Here is a 26,121-nt window from a genome sequence, read left to right as displayed (position 1 = left end):
TAACAAAAATTGTACTATGGTATTTTGGTGTAAACTGGTAGCCTACATTTTGTAGGGGGTTAAAGGACAATACTTAAATATTTCTCTTACAAACAAAAAACATACACAGGAATTTTGCTGGAAACTATGATAAAATGGTCAATTTTGTGAGGGGTAAAGGACAATACTTGAAATTCCTTCAGTGTGTAGTAGTTGAAGGGTGTGCCACCACGAGCTTAGAGAAGAACCAGCACATGATCAGACGTCGAGCGAGACAGATCAGCGTTAACTTTTGCTTTATTTTATTCTATCCCATTTGAGATCGATTGGAAGGTAGAAGGTGAGTTTGGTTCATAACAGTGCTAATAATTATGTTCTCTAGTCTAGACGTCAGTTCAGTTCAACGACGGTTTCGTTGGTCTCTGTACGCCGTGGTTTCAGTTTTTGCTCATGAAAAGTTTTTTAGGGCGTTTCTCTTCACAGTCTGATGTCCGCCTGTGACATTTTCACCAGCTCGCAACATCGGTAGTTTTAAACACGACACTAGCGAGTTATAACCGATCGATTATTCAGGCAAAAAAAATAAATAAATCTTCTCTGTAACGTTAATTTAAACTCATTTGTTTTCGTTCTGAAGAACTCAAAGGGTCCGGTTTGTTTGACAGTGATCGTTGGGCTGCAGTCTAAACCAGGAAGTGTTTCTTATGTCAACAATGATTGTATTAACTTTGCCAGCCTGATATTTAACTAGTCTACATTTTATCTTAAGGGAACATTTCTGCATGTTCCAGTAGAAATGTGGTTATAAAATGCTAAATCCATATTCTGAGGGGGGAAAGAGAACAGATTTACCTTTCTGTCAAGCTTGGTGCAGGTACGGGACAACTTTGAGTCAGTCCGTCGTTATCGCAAAATAAAGAGCGACTTAGCATCGTATCTTCATAAAGCCGTTTATTTTTGCGAAAATTATCAACTGCCATTATGAGTGTGTACACTGTCCCACGTATTATAGGAGTACCACGACTGCTTATCAAACAAACATACACATAAATAAACAAATAGGCTAACTTACTATACTTTTATACTTTTGTAGTAATACAAATATTAGCCTACTTGTGAAAGATTCTTCGAATCAAATTATGTAACGTTATAAAGACCACGAAAAGCACAATTAGAAATCAGAAGTTTTATAGACGAGCAGTCAGATAGATACCCTGAACAATGGTTTTTATGAATACAATATTTGACGGCCCTGATTGAGAAGTAGCTAGGCTAACGTTACTGATTGAATCAATACTTGATTCAATCAGAATCAAGTATTCAATGTAGGCCTGAGACCATTGCTGTGTTCGAAATCCCCACCATACCATCATTCACTATTCCCTACATCACTCCACTAATATAGTCCACTTGAAGGAGTTGATGAAAACGAGTGAGCCGGAAGGGCTTCCGATTTTGCAGTTTGTGCTTTCTGTTTAATAATAATCATTTGAAACACCAAACTGGCAGATCCCTAATGAGAAGATTTATCTTAAACTCTGCCATGGAAACTAGCATATACACCTTAATTAAACAATGTAATAACAAATTAAAAAGGAATTTATGCCTGTATGATAATACGCTGGACCAGCGCAGTTTGGAAAATGGATGGATGATTTGTTTCAGCTGTAGGCGCATCAGTAGACATTGGTTGTACACTCGTTATTGCGGTGCATTGTGGGATGGAATGAGTTCACTCAATAATGTCCACTATATGGTTTTGGACACCACTACAAATGGCTGTCCCCTCAAATAGTGCCCTATTTAAGGGTATAGTGAGCGATTTCAGACACAGCCCATGAATCAATCCTACACTGAATAAAAACCCAGACAGCAATAAAGTGTTGGGATCGCGGCCAACACACTATGTTGCTGTCAATCAACTTGGATGTTTAAGTCATTTGAACTTAAATGACATTAAACTGACTTAAAAAAATATGTATAACTTATAAAAAAGTTTGCTTAAAAATTGCTTAACTTATTTTGATGAGTTAAAGCAATATAAAACATTTGTTGTCATAACTTATTGATCAAATAATTGTTTACAGATTAGTTTTATCAGATGTCTTATAGGTGTGCAAATGTTCTGGTAAGCTATAGCTAAAACGATGAAAAAAAAAGAAAAACTGAGAATTGGAATGTTGCTATTTTGATTTGTAACCCACAGGACTTTTCATATGTTCATATGTGTGTTAAGAGTTCAGGCGAGGATAAAAGCTAATGGCCCCACTTAGTGTATTAAATTAGTCGTTCATTTTGTATGATCCATGGCATGCCAACATATCTTTACAATTTTAACATTTTAAATATGCTTACAAGTCTATTTTGGTTTGTAAGTGACATGATTGCTTGAATTTGTGGTATTTTGTAACACTGGGAATTTTGTAGCTACTGCCCAGTCAAAAAGAGCATAATGTGTGTGTCTGGAGAGAAGCTGACATGGTGTTTTCCTTGTCTTGTTTCCATGGTTACTGCTGAGGTGCTTTGGAAAAAGGTTCCTGCTCAGCTAGTTGAACTACCCTGCTAATTATTCCCACACCTGTGTTGGCACTAGCCAGAAATGTTAATGGAAAATCATCAGTGGTTTTGCTGGATATTACCTAAAGAATCTTGCAAGAACTTTGCTATTTTCCCTTTACTTAGATTGCATAACAATAGTGATTTGTTATATAATTGCAAATAAAGTTTTTACTCAGGTTTTATGCAAAAAAAAATATACAATATACCGAACTGTATCGTATCGTAACCCCTATATCGTGATACAAATCGCATCGCCTGATTCTTGGTGATACACAGCCCTAATTAACGTACCGTTTTATGGTATATCAAAAACATTTATTCAGACAACTTTATGTAAGAGAATAGTGTATCAGCATTCTGTTTATTTAATGTTACACAACCAGTCAAAAGTTTGCACACACTTTCTCAGTTAATTTTTCCACATTTTCAAATAATGCTAAAGACATTAAAAAGATTAAACAACAAAATTTACTTTGTTTTATAAAACAACTCATATAAAGCGCAAAGCTTTAGATCACAAGACATTAAGTCAGTCAAGTGTGTCCAAACGTTGGACTTTTAGGAAGTGATAATATGACCTAACAAGCTACTTAACAAAAATAGTGTTGCATCATTATTATGGAAAAGGGGAAATCCATTCGAACTGTTTCCAATTGAAATGGTTGTCCTCTCTACTGTTGCATATTGCATACTGTGTGACTAATTGTACTTACATTATTTGCCAGGTCGTTTAGTGCATGTTTGAATTGAATGAATGCATCTGGCCCATGTCTTTTATGTAAATGAAGGTGTGGTAGTCATCCTCTTTTAGCATGTGTACATACACCTGGTGTGTGTTGTTGAGGTTGTGTTGCTGCTTTTATGGTTTGTATAAAACATTTCTCATTTCCTTTATCTTTTTTTAGCAAGCCCACCCTGATTCACACTGATCGTTTAAAGATTCAGAGGAAACGAAGACTGACACATGTAAGTTTCTTTCCGTATATCAGTCTAAGGAGACAAAGGCCGTTATTCACTAAAGGTTTGCATGTATAAAAACGTGCGAACTGGATAGCATGTGCACAAATGTCCAAGCTTAGTCTTTTAAATGAGAAGCTATTTCATATCCTGTTTTTGACCCTCTCTTGGAAGTAAACGCCCACTGCTATGATTGGGTAACAGTTTTGCATATTAAAATCATTTTTAACATTCCCGCCATTACACGTGTGGAATTGTTTAAAAAACTTCTAATGTTGAAAAATCTTGGTTGTGGCAAATAAATCACATAAATGACGAAACAAAGGAAAGAACAGCCAATCACAACCATTCACTGCGGCGCTACTGTATAAATACTCAGTACATATCAAACGATCTGTATCAGACAAAGTAATAGTGACACATGGTACAACACTGTTACTCACACTTGTGTGTTGCGACATTACTGTCAGATCCAATGATGTCTTCACTGCATCATCTTTTAATAATTATTCATTCATTTTTTTATTCAGTCTCTCTGAAAAGCCTGCGTCAAACTGTGTGTTGTTTAAAAACTAATCCATAGTAAAATAAAGCGAACAAACTGATCTGACTGGAACGTTGTTAAAAATAAAATTCATCCACACTTTCTTAATTTTAGGATCACAAGGAAGGTGTGTTTTTCCACAACTTGCCACTTCAAAACGTCTAGTAATCCTCTATATAGGCGTCTATATTGTTTTGTTGCTAATGTAAATCCTGTGTTTGTGTCTCTCGTATTTACTACATGACATGCGTGAATCAGTGGGCGGGCCTAAAGAAGCAATGACGTGGAAGTAGGCATTGATCTTCTTCCGCAGAGGCGGTCTTTCGTTGTAATAATGTGACATAATCCGAAACAAGTCGTTTTCTGAGCTTGGCTTCAATAAAAGCTGTTTTCTGACTAACGTGGAAGTTTTAAGTTCTGAAACTTAAAGTATATTTTGTATCCTTAACATCCTCTTTGAATGTTGAACGATCTCTTATATGTCAAAAGATCAAGGAAAATTACATTTCTCAATTCATGACCCCTTTAAATGGTACATTTCTAATTATGTACTGATCTTATTTTACACAGAGACATCTTGCTGTTGAAACTGAAAGATGGCCGAGCAGCTGCAGAAACTTGTCGCACAGAAGAAGGATGTTGTCGAGACCGTGATGGATGTGTTTGAGCAGGGCGCAGAAGTGTTGGCCAGCATTGCTGGAGATCTGTTCCCTGTGTTCTCCATCGCAGCTCCGATTGTGAAGCTGGCGCTGGATAACGTGGAAAGCAAAGAGGCCGAGTACATGAAGGAGCAGTTCCAGAAGGTGCGTGACCGCTTGGAAGTTGTTTCTGAAGAGGTCCAGCAGATAAACCAGGAGATCAAGAAGAGCGGGATAGATGCCACCTACTTCTCCGTGGAGGAGAATCTGACCAACCAATTCCGCAAATTCATGGACGTCCTGAATGCGAAACCTAAATTCAGAGATGTCAGAAAGAAAACGTTCCTGGATCACTTCAGTAAGACGGGGGGCGACAAAAACTTGCACACTCTGTACAATGCCGTAACCGGAGATAACTTCTCAGGAGAGTCTGTTCTGGAAATCACTCTGAATTACGAGCAGAAGAGCCGCAGGGCGGTGGAGGATTTCTGCGCTACGCTCAAGAAATTGTTCTGCGTCGGTTTGATCGCCTTACTGGGACACGCGGCGTTGAAAGGTGACGACGACGAGGAGAAGTTGCTTCAAGATTGGAGCGAGAAGATGAATGTGGTCCAGTCTAAAATGAACGTCGTGATTGAAGACTGCATCAACAGCTTTCCGTCGCAGGCCGAGCTGGACGCCAAACGCATAGTGAGAGACCAAAGCGACAAAAGCAACCAGCAACTGGCCGACATGCTGGTAGAGCACCTGAAAAAGAAGTACGACTGGGTGTGTTGGTCAGTCCGCATCTTTAACTCCCCCACAGGCATGTTCAAAAACAAGAAAGACTTCCAAGGATTGACGGGAAAGAGTCGCTTTCAGGTGCCGGCGTCGGATGACAAGCTAAACGTTGTGGTCTCCTACAGCGCCTCGCCTGAACCCGTCGATAAAGCCCGGATACAGAGCCTGATCTTGGAGCAGAAGAAGCCCTCGATGACGCCGATGGCCGAACTGCTTTTTGAGACAATCCCTCTCTGTGTGGTCCACACAGTCAAGACCTCATGCAAAGATTTGGGCTTCTCCAGCAGCTTCTCTGATGAGCTGCACTTCTTTGAAGAGTTCAAGAGCTTCTATGTCTTTCTTCATTCTGCTTAAACTAGGCAGGGAAATAGAAATACTATGATTAACAGCTAAACAGCTGTTGGAAGATATTTTCACACCATTAAACCACTATAAAGTGTGTTTAACCTCTCTAAGGTTGGCACTTTCAATGACCAAAATCAACCAATGTACTATTTTTTTTGTCTTTTTTCCTAGTCTTAGCCTTTATATGAGTTATAAATGGACACTTTTAAAGTATCGAATTTGTTTTAAATATCAAATTTGGGCTTTTACTCCCTTATTAGTGTATACTGGGTGATGGTAGCCTATCATTTAGGCTGGTAACACAAGTAGAGTAGACCGTCCACGTTCCCTGATTGTATGCAAAATGTTTGCACAAATGTGTTTAAAAGTTATGAACACTTTGAGGAAGAACTAATTTCTAGATTTGACATTCTTTCACATCTTTGACAAAAACACTTCTAGGTATCTAGATATTCTTAACCTTGAGCTTATAAGGTTAACCTTAATATTTGTTTTGTTTTGTTTTTTAAATACTTTGTTATACATAATGTGCAAAGCAATGAACACACAAACAAAGCAACAAGAATGAAAAATAGCTTAATAAATGAAATAAAATAAAGAACAAAAAGGTGGGCTAACATAAGCAAAGCATAGAAAAAGGTTTTTAAAGGGTCACAGGAAGAACTTAAGGAAAATTACTTTTGTTTGTCTGAAATAATCAGTACTTTTTTTTGAAGATTTAATTGGACAGGATTTATGATTGCAATGATGCAATCTATTATTGTGCTTAATCTATTTCAGATTTACTGGCCCCTAAACGACATGTAAAAACAAACTTACATGTGGGTACGGTCTCGGTCTGTCTAAGTGGGCAGTTCTTGGCCATAAGTTGCAATGTAAACCAGACACAAGTGACAGAGTACTCTGTTGTTCCTAAACTGAAATGTTCAAAAATGTGGGATCAGTACCATTTTTGTTTTTTAAAGAAATTAATACTTAGCAAGAATGTATTAAATTGATCAAAAGTGACAGTAAAGACTTTTATAATGTTACAAACGATTTCTATTTCAAATAAATGCTGTTATTTAGAAATTTCTATTCATCAAAGAATATGAAAAAAGTTTAAAAAGCACAGCTGTTTTCAACATTTACAATAATAAGAAATGTTTCTTGAGCACCGAATCAGCTTATTAGAATGATTTCAGAAGGATCATGTGACACTAAAAATTCAGCTTTTAATAAATGCAGCCTTTGTGAGAATAAGAGACTTCTTGCAAAAAAACATAACATTACAGACAGATGTGTTTGAATGATACATAATCTCTGCTTCTTTTTAGCGCTGAACAGCAATAACAGTCCTGTAGTCTAATAAAATGGCGTCAAAGCATCAAAGTCCACATGAAATCAAAATGGACTCTATTTACTTCACTAATGGATGATTCCAAATGAAACTGTCAAAGTAAAATGGGTCAGATGTTTTCTTTGGTGTCTACAACACATAGAACAATATCTAGAATATATAAAAACAAAGCATTTGGTTGAGAGCACACTTATTGCTGACATGATGTAGTACACAACCTACATTTTTCTTCTGATATTGTTTAATAAACAAACAATCCATCAATCAGTCTACATTTCTTTTTGTATTTGTGTCTTTGTGTCTTAACATCCTCACTGTTCAAACTTTCATGGCAGAGATACAGAAATCCCCCCCACTGCCACATTATTGGATTTGGACACATCAAAGATTCTGTTACACACTGTTTCTGATGAAATCTGATCACTTGTGAGCTCTCACAGATGAAAACATTTCCATACATAATCTGTTCTGCACTTCTTACAGTCTTTGGAAGGCAGCTCAACTGATGTTACTCGAACAATACACTCAGGGTTTGTTCTGAACCAAACACCAGGAAGTGTTTTATAGATTATTTAAGTCTTTGATGTGCTATATTAATGTTTTGTACACATATATTTAAGGAAATATTTGATAAAAGTTTGAAAGCCTCCGCAGGTAAAATTTAACTAGAGTGATCATGACCTGCATATGCATGCATACTGAATAGTTATTGGTATTGTCTTCCTTGCATATTGAACTATTTATAGGCATCTTTACACTGTACAGTGACTCCAGTTGATTCCCGTGTGCAGCTGACTGATGATGTGGCATTTCATTTACACAGAGCTAAGGCTGAAATGCAAGCTTTCTGAAAATGTCAGCATTATTCTTTTGCTGTCTTACCAGCACTGATATTTCCTTCATAAAATGCCAATCCAGTTGAAGTTGCATCAATTGTTATACATAGGGCAATAATGATTAATACTTTGGTTATTCATATTGTGGGAATCTTCTTTTAGACAACAAACTAGTCGTTGCTGGACAATTGTGATGTTGTACGTCTGATGGTCTTCGTTTAGCAGTCACACTGGGGGCCTTCCCGGTCATAAATGACCGGACACCTAAAAATGAAACTTCCTCCATCCCAGTAAAAACCAATGCAATTTATTTTTGTTCTATAATATTTATTCTTTTTAATTTAGAATTTTGAGACAATTTGATTGAACTTATTAATATTTATGCAATATTTATAGTCCATTTTTTGCCATTGAAAATAATTTTGATTTAAAAAAAAAAAAGTCTATGCAGTATTTTCGGGTAAAATAGAGACTAGGCTTTCAGGAAAAAAAAAAAAAAAAAAAAAAAATTCATCAATTTATTAATCATACAATTAAATAAAACATGATATTGCATGGGTTTACCACTAGATGCCTGTATAGCTCTAAATGGAGATGTTTGTGAATTCTAGTTGTTTTTGGACCAAATTACTTACTTTTAAGATGTGGATTGAATGTATTTTTTTAGAAATTCTCAAATAATACTTTTTGCCAAGGTTTATAACATTTTATTAATTATTATTTTAATAATTTTAATAATTATTATATTAATTATATATACATATATTAATTATAATTATTAATTATGTTATGTTTTTCACTCTTGATGTTTTAGAGCTTCACCCCTTCATTGCTGAGCATTTTTTTTCTGCATCGTGGCTGATTTGTAGAGAATTTTTGTGTTTTTGTCAATTTCCCATTCATTTCCTATAGGGGTAATTTTGACCGAAGACCAAAATCATAACTAATTTTTTTACGACCACTTAGCATGCTCGGATCATGAACTCAATTTTTTTGTGTGTTCACATACCTAATGCCAGAAAAGTCACCAAGTTTCGTAACATTCTGATGAAGCTGTGATTTTTAAAAATTCAAAACAGATTTTTGTAATCTGAATTTATTGGTGTGTATGTGTATAAACGTGTGTTTGTATGTGTGTGTGTGTGGGTGGGTGTGAATTTTTTGCACTCTTGATTGTCACCCCTTTACTGCGGTGTACTGTTTTTTAGAATCGTGTCCGATTTGTAGATTGTACAGACAAAAATTCAGAGAATTTTTGTGTTTTTGTAAATTTCCCATTCATTTCCTATGGGTCGGTCATTTTTGACCGAAGACCACGAGTGTGACTCTTTTTGTTTACGACCACTTAGCATGCTCGGATCATGACCTCAATTTTTTTTTTGTATTCACATACCTAATGCCAGAAAAGTCACCAAGTTTCATAACCTTCCGATGAAGCTGTGATTTTTTAAATTTCAAAACAGAAAATTATTCGGTCAGAAATGACCGAGGACCATCAGAGGGTTAAACTTCGTGTTTCACTGGGTGAAACAGATTTACTGTGAAACACCCATCAAACCCTGTAATTATGCAGAGGAGCCACAAACGGATCTATTTTTATCTCAGGATTTGTCCCACCCTTTGACAGTGGTAGAAAACAAACCTAGAATAGAAAACAAAAATGCCAAAGCTTATTATATTTAAAAGCAAATACAATATTATAACTGAACAAAAATGTATATGAAAACACTGCTAAATAACATTTGATGTATAGACACAGGTGTTGTCAAGAAGACCAATCTTCTGAGACAAGACCAGATCATTTAAGACCCAAACCAATACCAACCACCCTTTTGAGGCCCCTTGGGTCTGATCTTGGTTTGGTCTTTGTCTTAAAGGATCTGGTCTTGGACTTAAAGGTTTGGTCATGACTACAATTCTGCTTATAGATGGGAAAATCTTCTAAAATACATAATAAATTAATGATTGTGAAGAAAATCAAGGCAAAGCACAAGCAAATGTTAACAAATGCACACCTTAAAATTGAAAACTGAAATAGAACTTCAATCAAGGCAATAATTATATAGCCAAAGTACTATTATGCACACTAAATTGTTGACGTCTCCTCGCTGAAAAGACCTCTACCATTCCCTATTGCACAGCTGCTTCATTGGTCACGGAGGAAGACATATGTGGCGTTTCACCACATCTCCTCGTCGTCATACACATCTGGAGAGAGTAAATATAGCAGCTGTAGCAACTTGTGTCAGTGGTATTATAGCCAGCAGCCTTTAGTTTACGTCACAGCCCAGCAAAACCACACTTGACAGCTTGTACCACGGACAAAAGCTATGAAGACACTTTCAAAATCAAAAAATTCCGTCTATTTCCTTCTCTGAAGACACACCAACAAACCATGATTTGACATTGGCAATGGCTTGTCAGAAACAAGTGGCATTTCAAATTTCTCATTATAGAGCGCACTTTTTTTTTTTTTTTACAAATTTTTGGTAATATATTAAAGGCATATAATTTTAGTGAACATAGGCAACTATCTTCTAAGGCAACATCCAAACCGGCATTAAAGGGATAGTTCACCCAAAAATGAAAATTCTGTCATTAATCACTCACCCTCATGTCGTTCCAATCTCGTAATACTTTTGTATTGTATCTTTGGAACACAGATGAAGATCTATTTGATGAAATCTGAGAGCTTTCTGTCTCACCATTGACAGCTACGCAACTACCACTTTGACATTCATAAAGAGATCGTAAAAATAATTCATATGAATTGAAAGGTTTAGTCCAAATTTTCTTAAGACTCGATTGCTTTATATGATGAAAAGATTTAATTTATGGGTTTTATTCACATATAAACATTGATCAGCGAACATAAGCTCTACCGAACCTGCTTGATGCATGAGAACAAACCTCTTACTGAAGCTCAAACCTGCTGCGTAACACGAGAATGAACCTCATTGGTTCTCGCACGTGCTTGAGCTTCGGTTTACCACAACTAATGTGCGAGTTGATGAATGTGAATAAAAATCTTACAAGATGCCGCCTTAAAACCTTGTCTACATAGGTAGCTCAGAAGATTTTAGAACAGAGCTACAGTTTTGTACATCTCAGTTTATTTAAAATGAATTTTTGTACAGTTCAATCTCTGTTTTTCACATTTCCTTTCACTTCTACTCAGCTAAAGGGTATGTGGGATCTCAGAGGGACTTTTGGCTTACTGGTTTATTTCTGTGCAGTCTTGCATCATTATGCAGGCTTAGTAAGGGTGACTTGCTTGTTTTCAGGCTTTATAGGAGTTCCAAACAGTCATAGTGTTTGGCTCCATTGGCAAGGACACAGGGCCTCAATACGACCTCTAGCAACAGAACGGCAGCAGGCAACAATATAAAAAGTTATGTTTAGGTTTTTTTGTTTGTTTTTTTAATCAAGCAAGTCAGGTAATATGGAGTCATTTTTTTTATGAAAATGTACCTATTAGCAAAGTTCTTTCCTCTAGAAATGTGCCCAACCAATCACAAAGAAAGTGTCTGACTGCAGTCTGCTCAACCTCTGGAGGATCATGGACTTAGTCTCCTAGTAAATAGCTTAAGAGATTCTTTTAATCAGAACAAAATGACTTTTCCATGAATATGATTTGGCCACAGTGCCTCACATTGAGTCCGGCCCCATCAGGTGACCTCAGGAACGCAGAAAAACATCACGTGCATCAGGACGGTTTCGCGTGAGATGCAAAAATACATTGTGCAGCCATTTATCGTCTCAATGTTACCTTAGTTCTTCCTTAATGCGGTCTCCATTGAAATAATTTCATTTTGGACCAATTTCACCCTGAAAAAGATCCAATAAATGTTTATTAGGTGAGTGGCTCCAATAGCACACAAGCTCACCCAACAGGATTGGATGCAGATGTGGAAAATCCTCAAGATGCTGAGATTCTTCCTGGTCTAATAAACTGAATATAGAAAGGATAAATGTCTACATAGAGAATAAACTAGAGAGGAGCCAATGGTTCTTGATGTTCAGTGATATAGCATGTACTTGAAAATAAGCAATCAGATTTGGCATTTCATTGAAAAATGTCAATAGTGACATTAATTTTACACTGGAATATCAATTGAATAATATTGTTCAATAAGTCAGTAGATCCACAGTAAATAACTAATCCATCCAACACACATTCTTAAAACCACAGTTCACCCAAAATGAAAATGCTGGCATTATTTACACATTCTCATGTTGTTCCAAACAGAAAATGTATTAGGTGTGTCATGCATCAAAAATATAGACAAAAAAAAAAAAGGTGCTGAGCACCAAAACACCCATTTAGAAGAAAAAAATTCCCCTCATAGGTCATGAACCTCATTGTGCAATTTAAAAAGTGCAATATGTAAACTTGGTAAATTCATATTTATAGATCAAATTTATTTATACTATCTGAAAGTCCTCGTACCTTTGAAACTCATCGTACACACACTACTCTGTCTATCATTGCTGTCTTTCCGAGCACTGATGTTTGGCACCAACGACAGAAGCTGATTCTGATTAACCGTAAGGAAACTGGCCTATAGAATAAACAAAGAAAAACAAATTGTTTCTTTATTCAAGCGTTCAACAGCTTAAAATCCATCTGGACTATAAATAACAAGATCACAGAGCACACAGACAGTGTAAATCATCACATCATTCCAAGACAGCTGACATCCCAGTGACGTAAACTAATGTAAGCGAGAGGAAGCACATGTAACTGATTACTACAGCAAGGCTAATTATATGCCTCTTATTTCATTTCAATCTTCTCACAAAAATAATTCAACTTTAAGTTCAATAATCTTTTTTTTTCATCTTTATTTAGTGACAAGTCATCTGACAGACAATTATTAATGCAAAAGAAATGTGTAAAAAAAAAAAAATTTTTAGTGCAATATATAAGGTGCTCACAAAAATAATCACAAGAATTGGTTGGCTTTTAGCATATTAATCTTGCCAATGACAAAATAACAAGTAAAAGTGGTAGTAAACGTAGTAAAATGTAAGCCCAGCCTTGAAGGAATGCTTACATTATTTAGACACCATAAAATAGATCCTTCATGTTTATAGCTTTTCAATTTTGATATTTAGGGTTTCATAAGTGTTCATGGTGAAAGTTCTTCCCACTTTTGATAACATTTAGCTTGAGGTTCTTTTCATTAGCCTTGGCAAAGCTATGTACCCTCTCTTAACGGAAATGATTAGCACAACACTTGAGCATATTGACACCACCTGCTGGCGAAATCAGCAAATAGCCAAAGATATACTGATAAATCAGGTCAAGTCATTGCTGTTCTGAATGTTTTGTATCTTTGCATAACTAAAAGGGTCTTGATTTCAATCATTCAATCATTTTCTCGATCCTCGAGAAAAAAAAAAAAAAGAGAATTGATGGAAAATTGTAATTATTTTAAACTTAATACAAAAGGAACAAATATATATATATAAAAAGGGGTGATGCCAAAGTTCTCAAGTCATTTATTTCAAAAAGCATACCTTATTTTCTAGAAATAAGCAAAGAAATAAGGAAAACACCATATAAGAGTGCATCAATGTATAATCTGCTTTAAATCATCGGAGTACTATATTGAGAGGTGGTGTATATGCTGTATATATTTGTGGCTTTGTATGTTCTCTCTCTCTAACATGCAGGAGCGACAGCGACGTCTTCCAGGAGCGGCTTGTGAAGTTCTGGATCCTCCACCGACTGCAAAACCACAAACACACATGAACACACACAGCAGCTCTCAGAATCGCTCATGATCACAGTGGATTTGACTGATTGTGGTGATGATGATGATACAGTACCTTTGCATCTTCATCCTTCTTGCACAAAGCTTTCCCAGTCAAAACACAGAAACTGATGGTCACACAGAGCTGAAGGGCCGACAACACTATCATCATGATATCTAGTCCTCCGACGATCATCTAGAGGTGGAGAAAGATCAGTGTCACTTGAGGAAAGAAATACAGTAGAAACACAAGCTTTAATCCAATTTGAAATATAATTCAACAACCCTCACCCTAAATTGTAAATATAATCCACGTTATATATTTTCAAATATATTACCTCTTTACCCACTTGAAGTATAGATAATTACTTTGTCAAAAGATTTATTCAACGACTTTAACGATTTATTCAACGAATTCAACCTTTTTGATTTTACATAATTTAATAAATAAAACAAATATAATAATTACCCGAAATAGATGATTGTAGTGCATGCAGATCTCCGTTTTCCTAATCTTTTCAGGGGAAGACGTTGCAGAGGTACCATAAGACGAATAATAATAATCAGTATCGCAGTATGGATTGTTGTATCCCTTAGCCAGGTCCACTGAATACAGCACAACTGCTGTGATAGCCAGTGCACCACTGACGATGTTCAGAATCATTGCAATAACCATCTGTAAAACACACACAATACACTGGTGACGCTCAAAATAATTTTTCTAAACCAGAACAGTCCTAAAACATGGATAAAACGTATGATATGGCTTTGATAGACACTTACCAGACAAGGACTGGGAAACTTAGCTCCAAGAATAGTCACGATCCCAACTACAAGGACCTAAAAAGCAAACAAATAAAAAGTGCAGTGGATTCAAACATAGTCATTCAAATGAAAGGTGGAATTCAGGTTTAGTGACCCACCAAATATTCATGTTATCCTAAACAAAATCATTAAAATGCATCAGAATTAAGGACAATACAACACAAGCAATTAAACTACACAACTATTTTACTACACATGAAAAGATTTAGAAACATAACAATGAGTAAAATAATTCTTACCACACCACCGATCCAAAAACCAGCTTTACTCTCTGTAATGGTGTTCCATACCCAAACGCTTTGAAGCAAAATCCCAAACACAATATTGATGACTCCAACTATTATCTGCATAGTCTATGGAATAAAAAATAAACAATTCTGTTTGCACGTCTGGAATTAAAAAAAAAAAAAAAAAACCTTTACATGTAAAAGTCTTCAAATGAAAATATCTAAAAGATGTTTAATTGTTTAATTCACCCCAAGAGCTGTGTGGACGTTCGTCAGCTTTCCTTTCATCTTCTGAGATACGAAACACACTGGACTGCAGCACAGAGAAGCCAGAATCTGACACAGAACGGGCCATTTGCTCTTTGGGTCTGAGGAGACGGTGATGACCGTCAAACCCTCACCCTTAGACACTGTCAGAGACATGGTGCAGACGGAGGTGATGGACTTCAAACTTCCTGTGTAAAGACAGATAAGCAAATAATCATACTAGTACATCATATATGGTATCAATAAATCAATTCAAACCAAGCCTTAGAGGAGAAACAAACAAAGCTTGTTCACACAAAAGGAACCTTAAAGCCTTGACAAGGACCAGGACAAAAAGATACAGTTCAGTGAACAAATGAAGACATAGCAGGGCATGTTGTCACAACAGGGCTTTTTAGGATAATGTGCCATAATGCTCTTTATTGTTGACACTTTTTAACGGTGTCAATGGGGCCCATCAACTGTTTGCTTACGGGCATTCTTCGAAATATCTCCTTTTGTGTTCAACAGAAGAAAGAAATTCATACAGGTTTGGAACTTGAGGGTGAGTAGGCCTAAATTATGAAATTTTAATTGTTTGGGTGAACTGTCCCTTTAAACTGGAAAACAATTATGATAAACAAAATTCCCAAAATGGAACAGATAAGCACAATTTGTCCAACATAATTTTCAACTAATACACTGTTCAGTTATAAAACAGAGAGAACCTGCAAGAGATGAGCAGAGTTAACGTTAGTGACTTTTGAATCCAAATGTGTCAACTTGCCCTAATCCTAATAGAATTCATAGTTAAGGACATTTTTCCCCACTTTGGTTCTCCTTCCCAGACAAATTCTAGAATACATTGGATTATTGGCACAGCTGTGCTCTGTTGTGTTTATCGACCAGAAATGGAGCTGCACGAACATCTACTTCCAGCGTGACGCAGAATTGATACTTTTTCTATTTTATTTCAGAGAGCTCAAGAAACAACTCAGACTTACCCTGTGACTAACAGTCCAAAGTGCAGGAACTAGATTTTAGGGAAATGTCGAAACTTTGGGGAAATTTCCGCATAAATGAACTCTACAGAACTGGCCCAAAAACAAACAGCGTTCTCGGTGAATCGTTCGTTTGAGTCGTATATTTTAAATGAATCTTCTGAACCGGTTCACAAAAACGATAGTCGCAGCCAAAGATTAGGCTTGTTTGAGATGCGCCTTGCCTCGCCTGAAATGTAGTCGAGAGTAGGTGGCTGCAGTGAGAGGAGGAGTGAAAAAAGCGCAGGCAAGCCGGACAGTTCTCTCTTCTCGCAGTGGATCTGACACCTGCGAGATCAAAGGCGGATATCGCGGGATTCACCGGATTCACGCTCGTGCACAGTGTTGCTAATAAACTGGATGGAATTTAAGTTCTGTTGCTTTTATATGAAAATAAATATAATGAACAAGACACCCAAAGTAGCCTACTTATTTAGTTCCATTCCAAATACATGTTTATCAGTCTTTTTTTCTTTAATACAGACATGTTTTTTTTTATATATATATAAAAAAATACATTGCATAACCCATAGAGATCGCACTGTTAGATAATTTGGGAATATTCACACATAATGTATACACATAAAACATGATATCAGAGTTTTAAAATCAAACATTTTAAAAGAGAACAAATACATCACGGTTGTTTAAACCAATGAGCATTAAGCTGTGTCGTCAGCAAGTCGTTTCCCATCGTGCTTTTGATCAGCGCAGTCGGTGGAGAGCAACTGCGCGCGACTGCAGAATCCGACAGGTGTGCCTTGCGCTCGCGAGAGATTTTTTGACATACGTCAGCATGACATCAGAGCAAGGCGGACCGCACTCGGACACATTTCTAACCGGCATGCATCTCGCGCTGATCACCGGTGATCGATTCTGCGCAGATTTTGCTCATCTCAAACAAGCCTATTCATTCACGAATCAGACTGAACCGTCGACAGTCTTCCAAATAATTAAAGAGGCGTTTATTGCATTTTATTTTAACACATGAACAAAAAGATTTTCATCCAAGAGATGTACATTAATTTTAGCATAGTTTAATGTGAATAAAAATTATATTTAGGTTGTATGTGGGACGTCATAGATCACGTGCTGACGTAGAACGCGATGACATAAATGAATCACTGAATCAATTTTGTGAGCCGGTTCTTTTAAATGAACTGTTCGAAAGGAACAACTTCCCATCATTACCTTCCAGACTAGTTTTTCCCGAGATGGGCGGAGCTGTTTTCCTGACAGTGTTCTATATAGAACTTAGGATGGCATACGCATCAATGTAATAACCAACACTACGCCTAAATGCTGCAGGAAAAATAAATAATAATAATGAAAATATAGCTAGGCTACATAAAGGTCGTGACTCGTAAATGATTTGAAAAGGATGATTAGAGACTTTGAACATTTTAGCTCAAGGTTCTGTGTGGCAGTCTAGGCCCTACCATTATTTATCAAGCATTTATCAAGCTCTGTTCTGCCTTCACACTTTCTACAGCGACTGACTTGTATGTGATGCAAGCCACCTGGTGGTGAAATCATGCAAACCTCTTCAGAGAAGTGTTGTTCTTTTGTTTATTTGTTGTTTTTAGTCTCTAACTTTTTTATTGGCCCCTATTTTAATATAATTTAAAGATAGACGTTTCTTCATTTCCATGTCCTTGACAACAATTAAAACATTGGAAAGATTTCTAGTTTATTCAAAGTCTAAAGAGGTAGAAGACTATGGTCTAAAAAATCAAAAGAGCCGATGATGCTAGTCATTTATTTAAAAAAATAAATAAAATAAAATAAAATAAAAAACCAGCCCAAGTTAACATTTAGTAAACATCTTTAAATACAATTTGTTTTAAAGGAAAGAATAATGATGTATAGCTTGATGGTATTACAGAAGGTGTAGGCTATTAAGATGGAGATTTCACCATTAAAACGAGATACATAATGCCATTCGATTACAAGAAAAAAAGAATAGCTATGTATAGGCTATATGTTGTGTTTCGCTGTCATTTATTTTAAGTATGAACTTACTTATGCATTACATTAGCTGATTTAGCCAATAACATTTTTTAATTGAGCAGAATGAGAAAGTCTTACAACAACACCGAGCCAAAAAGCAGCACTGAAAATGAGGATCAAGTCAAAAGAACGCAATGCAATGTTTACGACTCCAATAGTTATCTGTACAATCTTAACAGTTAGACTGAGTTTCATTGTCAGGAATCTCAAATGTGACATCCAAAATTAAAAACACTGCTGAAAAAACCTATGAATTTTTAAAACTGACATCAAAGAAAATATCTCAGAAAATTGAACATAAGTCAAGTCAAATCATTTTTATTTATATAGCACGTTTTACAATACAGATTGTTTCAAAGCAGCTTTACAGAGATAACACAAAATAAATGCAAAAAAGTTTGTTCCCAGAAGAAAATAGCGTCACAGTCCAGCTTAAGCAAGTTCAGTGATTTGGTTTCAAAGTTCGGTTTCATTTATGTTATTAAAAAAGTTATTAATTTAGTTATTTTATACAGTATATAGCCTATATGTATGTGTCTGACCCACTCCAAGTGCTGTGTGAACATCCACCACCCTCCCTTTCATATCCTGAGATACAGTGCAGAACACACTGGACTGCAGCACAGAGGGCCCAGAATCTGACACAGTCCGGGACATTTGCTCTTCGGGTTTGAGGTGATCGAGATGACGTCAAAGCCTCACCCTGAGACACTGTCAGAGACATGCGTCAGCTCTGATCTACAGTATGAAACTGAAGACTGCAACATATGCATGTGGAGGAGTTCAACCTTCTTACAGGTAATAATGGCCAAACCTCCTGTGTGTTTATTGCATGAAAATATGGCAAATTGCCATATTTCAGAGTCATGGAAGGCTCATGCACCAAAAAAGCAATTAGTTATATGGAAATCTTTAGTTAATTTCACAGATCTTCAAACACAGTATCAGACTTGCTTTATGTGTGATTCTGTGCAAGCTAAGACAGATATACCAATATGGCCACCGAATGAACAGACTGTCCTTGAAAGGGATTCTGGTGTAAGGGAAGTTTAACTCCCTCCTGGATTGTTAAAGGCGGAGCTGACAGTGATTCTCGTAATGCTCAAGTTTCGTGCGTTCAATTGGAATATTGCTGTTCTTGACATTTAAAGAAACCAAATTTATAGTCTGATGTCACTAAAGGCAAACAACACTGCTGATAAAAACAAATATTAAGTCACAATGCACAATAATATATATATATATTTTTCATTTTTTTAGCTCATTGTTGTCGTTGTACGCTCAATATACGTATTTTGTCTTTTAGGGTACCTTTACACTTTCAAGAGAAATGGAGTGTTCTCTTCTAAACACTGAAACATACAGTACGTCATCTTTACAGGATGAGGTCTAATACATGTGTGCACAGTATATGTTTTTGTCACCTTATGAAAACTTCATGGCCCCAAGAGATTTTCCAAGATCTGTAATTTTCTGCTTTTTATTAGATCTTTTCTTATCATTTAGATCTTTATCTAATTGTTAAAAACGCTGTATTATGCATTTCAGGCCAGTAGTTAGCGATGTCACTTTGGAAAGAAAAACTGATTGAACACTGCGTTGATTCAAGCGTTCAACCGCTTAAAATCCATCTGGACTATAAATAACAAGATCACAGAGCACACAGACAGTGTAAATCATCACATCATTACAAGACAGCTGACATCCCAGTGACGTAAACTAATGTAAGCGAGAGGAAGCACATGTAACTGATTACTACAGCAAGGCTAATTACACTCACCTAAAAGATTATTAGGAACACCATACTAATACTGTGTTTGACCCCCTTTCGCCTTCAGAACTGCCTTAATTCTACGTGGCATTGATTCAACAAGGTGCTGAAAGCATTCTTTAGAAATGTTGGCCCATATTGATAGGATAGCATCTTGCAGTTGATGGAGATTTGTGGGATAACTTTTTTGGGATTTTGGGAAAGCTTTTCAATTTTGATATTTAGGGTTTCGAGCTCTTATGTGGGAAGTGTTCATGGTGAAAGTTCTTCCCACTTTTGATAACATTTAGCTTGAGGTTCTTTTCATTAGCCTTGGCACAGCTGTGTACCCTCTCTTAACGGAAATGATTAGCACAACACTTGAGCATATTGACACCACCTGCTGGCGGAATCAGCAAATAGCCAAAGATATACTGATAAATCAGGTCAAGTCATTGCTGTTCTGAATGTTTTGTATCTTTGCATAACTAAAAGGGTCTTGATTTCAATCATTCAATCATTTTCTCGATCCTCGAGAGAAAAAAAAAAAAGAGAATTGATGGAAAATTTTAATTATTTTAAACTTAATACAAAAGGAACAAATATATATATATAAAAAGGGGTGATGCCAAAGTTCTCAAGTCATTTATTTCAAAAAGCATACCTTATTTTCTAGAAATAAGCAAAGAAATAAGGAAAACACCATATAAGAGTAAACATGCATCAATGTATAATCTGCTTTAAATCATCGGAGTACTATATTGAGAGGTGGTGTATATGCTGTATATATTTGTGGCTTTGTATGTTCTCTCTCTCTAACATGCAGGAGCGACAGCGACGTCTTCCAGGAGCGGCTTGTGAAGTTCTGGATCCTCCACCGACTGCAAAACCACAAACACACATGAACACACACAGCAGCTCTCAGAATCGCTCATGATCACAGTGGATTTGACTGATTGTGGTGATGATGATGATACAGTACCTTTGCATCTTCATCCTTCTTGCACAAAGCTTTCCCAGTCAAAACACAGAAACTGATGGTCACACAGAGCTGAAGGACCGACAACACTATCATCATGATATCTAGTCCTCCGACGATCATCTAGAGGTGGAGAAAGATCAGTGTCACTTGAGGAAAGAAATACAGTAGAAACACAAGCTTTAATCCAATTTGAAATATAATTCAACAACCCTCACCCTAAATTGTAAATATAATCCCAGTTATATATTTTCAAATATATTACCTCTTTAGCCACTTGAAGTATAGATAATTACTTTGTCAAAAGATTTATTCAACGACTTTACCGATCAACCTTTTTGATTTTACATCATTTAATAAATAAAACAAATATAATAATTACCCGAATTAGATATTTGTAGTGCATGCAGATCTCCGTTCTCCTAATCTTTTCAGGGGAAGGCGTTGCAGGGGTACCGTAAGACGAATAATAATAATCAGTATCGCAGTATGGATCGTTTCCCTTAGCCAGGTCCACTGAATACAGCACAACTGCTGTGATAGCCAGTGCACCACTGACGATGTTCAGAATCATTGCAATAACCATCTGTAAAACACACACAATACACTGGTGACGCTCAAAATAATTTTTCTAAACCAGAACAGTCCTAAAACATGGATAAAATGTATGATATGGCTTTGATAGACACTTACCAGACAAGGACTGGGAAACTTAGCTCCAAGAATAGTCACGATCCCAACTACAAGGACCTAAAAAGCAAACAAATAAAAAGTGTTTCATAGTCATTCAAATGAAAGGTGGAATTCAGGTTTAGTGACCCACCGGATATTCATGTTATCCTAAACAAAATCATTAAAATGCATCAAAATTAAGGATAATACAACACAAGCAATTAAACTACACAACTATTTTACTACACATGAAAAGATTTAGAAACATAACAATGAGTAAAATAATTCTTACCACACCACCGATCCAAAAACCAGCTTTACTCTCTGTAATGGTGTTCCATACCCAAACGCTTTGAAGCAAAATCCCAAACACAATATTGATGACTCCAACTATTATCTGCATAGTCTATGGAATAAAAAATAAACAATTCTGTTTGCACGTCTCGAATTAAAAAAAAAAAAAAAAAAAAAAAAAAAAACTTTACATGTAAAAGTCTTCAAATGAAAATATCTAAAAGATGTTTAATTGTTTAATTCACCCCAAGAGCTGTGTGGACATTCGTCAGCTTTCCTTTCATCTTCTGAGATACGAAACACACTGGACTGCAGCACAGAGAAGCCAGAATCTGACACAGAACGGGCCATTTGCTCTTTGGGTTTGAGGAGACGGTGATGACCGTCAAACCCTCACCCTTAGACACTGTCAGAGACATGATGCAGACGGAGGTGATGGACTTCAAACTTCCTGTGTAAAGACAGATAAGCAAATAATCATACTAGTACATCATATTTGGTATAAATACATCAATTCAAACCAAGCCTTAGAGGAGAAACAAACAAAGCTTGTTCACACAAAAGGAACCTTAAAGCCTTGACAAGGACCAGGACAAAAAGATACAGTTCAGTGAACAAATGAAGACATAGCAGGGCATGTTGTCACAACAGGGCTTTTTAGGATAATGTGCCATAATGCTCTTTATTGTTGACACACTTTTTAACGGTGTCAATGGGGCCCATCAACTGTTTGCTTACGGGCATTCTTCGAAATATCTCCTTTTGTGTTCAACAGAAGAAAGAAATTCTTACAGGTTTGGAACTTGAGGGTGAGTAGTCCTAAATTATGAAATTTTAATTTTTTGGGTCTGTCCCTTTAAACTGGAAAACAATTATGATAAACAAAATTCCCAAAATGGAACAGATAAACACAATTTGTCCAACATAATTTTCAACTAATACACTGTATTCCGTTATAAAACAGAGAGAACCTGCAAGAGATGAGCAGAGTTAACGTTAGTGACTTTTGAATCCAAATGTGTCAACTTGCCCTAATCCTAATAGAATTCATAGTTAAGGACATTTTTCCCCACTTTGGTTCTCCTTCCCAGACAAATTCTAGAATACATTGGATTATTGGCACAGCTGTGCTCTGTTGTGTTTATCGACCAGAAATGGAGCTGCACGAACATCTACTTCCAGCGTGACGCAGAATTGATACTTTTTCTATTTTATTTCAGAGAGCTCAAGAAACAACTCAGACTTACCCTGTGACTAACAGTCCAAAGTGCAGGAACTAGATTTTAGGGAAATGTCGAAACTTTGGAGAAATTTCTGCATAAATGAACTCTACAGAACTGGCCCAAAAACAAACAGCGATGTCGCTGAATCGTTCGTTTGAGTCGTATATTTTAAATGAATCTTCTGAACCGGTTCACAAAAACGATAGTCGCAGCCAAAGATTCATTCACGAATCAGACTGAACCGTCGACAGTCTTCCAAATAAGTAAAGAGTCGTTTATTGCATTTTATTTTAATACATGAACAAAAAGATTTTCATCCAAGAGATGTACATTAATTTTAGCATAGTTTAATGTGAATAAAAATTATATTTAGGTTGTATGCGGGACGTCATAGATCACGTGCTGACGTAGAACGCGATGACATAAATGAATCACTGAATCAATTTTGTGAGCCGGTTCTTTTTAAATGAACTGTTCGAAAGGAACAACTTCCCATCATTAGCTTCCAGCCTAGTTTTTACCGATATGGGCGGAGCTGTTTTCCTGACAGTGTTCTTGATTATATAGAACTTAGGATGGCATACGCATCAATGTAATAACCAACACTACGCCTAAATGCTGCAGGAAAAAATAATAAAAAATATATAGCTACATAAAGGTCGTGACTCGTAAATGATTTGAAAAGGACGTTTAGAGACTTTGAACATTTTAGCTCAAGGTTCTGTGTGGCAGTCTAGGCCCTACCATTATTTATCAAGCATTTATCAAGCTCTGTTCTGCCTTCACACTTTCTACAGCGACTGACTTGTATGTGATGCAAGCCACCTGGTGGTGAAATCATGCAAACCTCTTCAGAGAGATGTTGTTGTTTTGTTTATTTGTTGTTTTTAGTCGCTAACTTTTTTATTGGCCCCTATTTTAATATACTTTAAAGATAGACGTTTCTTCATTTCCATGTCCTTGACAACAATTAAAACATTGGAAAGATTTCTAGTTTATTCAAAGTCTAAAGAGGTAGAAGACTATGGTCTAAAAAATCAAAAAAGCCGATGATGCTAGTCATTTATTTAAAAAAGCCAAAATAAAATAAAAAAAACAGCCCAAGTTAACGTTTAGTAAACATCTTTAAATACAATTTGTTTTAAAGGAAAGAATAAAGATGTTAAGACTGTATAAGGTAAGATTGAATAAGGTAAGATGTAAGCTTGATGGTATTACATTAGGCTATTAAGATGGAAGATTTCACCATTAAAACGAGACACATAATGCCATTCGATTACAAGAAAAAAAGAATAGCTATGTATAGGCTATATGTTGTGTTTCGCTGTCATTTATTTTAAGTATGAACTTACTTATGCATTACATTAGCTGATTTAGCCAATAACATTTTTTAATTGAGCAGAATGAGAAAGTCTTACAACACCACCGAGCCAAAAAGCAGCACTGAAAATGAGGATCAAGTCAAAAGAACGCAATGCAATGTTTACGACTCCAATAATCATACAATCTTAACAGTTAGACTGAGTTTTATTGTCAGGAATCTCAAATGTGACATCCAAAATTAAAAACACTGCTGAAAAAACCTATGAATTTTTAAAACTGACATCAAACAAAATATCTCAGAAAATTGAACATAAGTCAAGTCAAATCATTTTTATTTATATAGCACGTTTTACAATACAGATTGTTTCAAAGCAGCTTTACAGAGATAACACGAAATTAATGCAAAAAAGTTTGTTTCCAGAAGAAACTGGCGTCACAAACCAGCTTAAGCAAGTTCAGTGGTGTTTCATTTTTGTTATAAAAAAAGTTATTTAGTTCATTTATATATATGTGTGTGTCTGATTCAGTCCATGTGCTGTGTGAACATCCACCACCCTCCCTTTCATAGGTTTGAGGTGATCGTGATGACGTCAAAGCCTCACCCTGAGACTGTCAGAGACATGCATCAGCTCTGATCTACAGTATGAAACTGAAGACTGCAACATATGCATGTGGAGGAGTTCAACCTTCTTACAGGTAATAATGGCCAAACCTCCTGTGTTTATTGCATGAAAATATGGCAAATTGCCATATTTCTGTAGAGTCAACATGGAAGGCTCATGCACCAGAAAAGCAATTAGTTATGGAAATCTTTAGTTAATTTCACAGATCTTCAGAAACACAGTATCAGACTTGCTTTATGTGTGATTCTGTGCAAGCTAAGACAGATATACCAATATGGCCACCGAATGAACAGACTGTCCTTGAAAGGGATTCTGGTGTAAGGGAAGTTTAACTCCCTCCTGGATTGTTAAAGGCGGAGCTGACAGTGATTCTCGTAATGCTCAAGTTTCGTGCGTTCAATTGGAATATTGCTGTTCTTGACATTTAAAGAAACCAAATTTATAGTCTGATGTCACTAAAGGCAAACAACACTGCTGATAAAAACAAATATTAAGTCACAATGCACAATAATCATTTTTTTCCCATTTTTTAGCACATTGTTGCCATGTAATTGTGTCACACAACAGCTCTCAGAATCGCTCATGATCACAGTGGATTTGACTGATTGTGGTGATGATGATGATACAGTACCTTTGCATCTTCATCCTTCTTGCACAAAGCTTTCCCAGTTAAAACACAGAAACTGATGGTCACACAGAGCTGAAGGACCGACAACACTATTATCATGATATCTAGTCCTCCAACGATCAACTAGAGGTGGAGAAAGATCAGTCTGTCATCTTTTGTGTGTCATTTTGATATAGTAAAGTCTTACACCATATAATGGCGTTCCAGTAAGCCGTTGCCGTTGATAATAGGAGTGAGCAATTTTAGAACGCATACAAACAGAGTCCAAGCAGACAATGCAAACAAATGTCTTTCTTTATTGTGCTCCATTAAATATTGTCTCAAAACTTCTTGTGGCTTTTCCTTGTTCACAAACGCGTACACACAAAGTCCATACCTTGTAGACACAACATACGACTATAAACCACCTTGCACGCTATTCTACAGTGCGGTCAAAAACGGTGTGCTTCCCAATTACCAACGCACACACTTGTTACTCAGGTGCTCTAATACTCATAGACAGTAAAAGAAATGGACACAGCGACCCCATTGGATTCAATGGAGAA

At 36.3% G+C, this 26,121-nt stretch overlaps 3 protein-coding genes across 5 annotated transcripts; 1 reads left to right on the top strand and 2 right to left on the bottom strand.

Annotated features, from left to right (window-relative positions):
• The first annotated feature begins 172 nt into the window (after window positions 1-172).
• Window positions 173-7,408, top strand: rpz4 (rapunzel 4). Of its 3 annotated transcripts, none has more exons than XM_079893985.1 (3): window positions 173-319; window positions 3,444-3,504; window positions 4,612-7,408. In XM_079893985.1, the coding sequence occupies exon 3, from the start codon at window positions 4,636-4,638 to the stop codon at window positions 5,809-5,811; it is 1,176 nt and encodes a 391-aa protein (XP_079750111.1). In that variant the 5' UTR covers window positions 173-319; window positions 3,444-3,504; window positions 4,612-4,635; the 3' UTR covers window positions 5,812-7,408. The 3 variants fall into 3 exon arrangements, with proteins under 3 accessions (XP_079750111.1, XP_079750112.1, XP_079750110.1); XM_079893984.1 differs by lacking the exon at window positions 173-319 and adding an exon at window positions 372-504 and having other exon boundaries at window positions 4,610-7,408; XM_079893986.1 differs by lacking the exon at window positions 3,444-3,504 and having other exon boundaries at window positions 4,610-7,408.
• A 5,135-nt stretch (window positions 7,409-12,543) lies between these two features.
• Window positions 12,544-16,234, bottom strand: LOC307172463 (uncharacterized protein). Its single transcript, XM_079894872.1, has 7 exons — window positions 16,039-16,234; window positions 15,038-15,243; window positions 14,801-14,914; window positions 14,520-14,576; window positions 14,206-14,412; window positions 13,813-13,932; window positions 12,544-13,711 (listed from the first exon to the last, which is right to left on the bottom strand). Exons 2-7 carry the CDS (start codon window positions 15,209-15,211, stop codon window positions 13,646-13,648), a joined length of 738 nt encoding a protein of 245 aa, XP_079750998.1. The 5' UTR covers window positions 15,212-15,243; window positions 16,039-16,234; the 3' UTR covers window positions 12,544-13,645.
• Window positions 16,235-20,457: 4,223 nt separating this feature from the next.
• On the bottom strand, window positions 20,458-23,190 carry LOC307171776 (uncharacterized protein). Its single transcript, XM_079893609.1, has 7 exons — window positions 23,027-23,190; window positions 22,025-22,230; window positions 21,778-21,891; window positions 21,507-21,563; window positions 21,196-21,399; window positions 20,817-20,936; window positions 20,458-20,715 (listed from the first exon to the last, which is right to left on the bottom strand). Exons 2-7 carry the CDS (start codon window positions 22,196-22,198, stop codon window positions 20,650-20,652), a joined length of 735 nt encoding a protein of 244 aa, XP_079749735.1. The 5' UTR covers window positions 22,199-22,230; window positions 23,027-23,190; the 3' UTR covers window positions 20,458-20,649.
• Window positions 23,191-26,121: the final 2,931 nt, after the last annotated feature.

The sequence above is a fragment of the Squalius cephalus genome, assembly GCF_949319135.1.
Source record: "Squalius cephalus genome assembly, chromosome: 15".
In the NCBI taxonomy this organism is placed as follows: Eukaryota; Metazoa; Chordata; class Actinopteri; order Cypriniformes; family Leuciscidae; genus Squalius; species Squalius cephalus.
The sequence above is the reverse complement of the archived record's forward strand: the minus strand, read 5'-3'. Positions and strand labels throughout refer to the sequence as shown.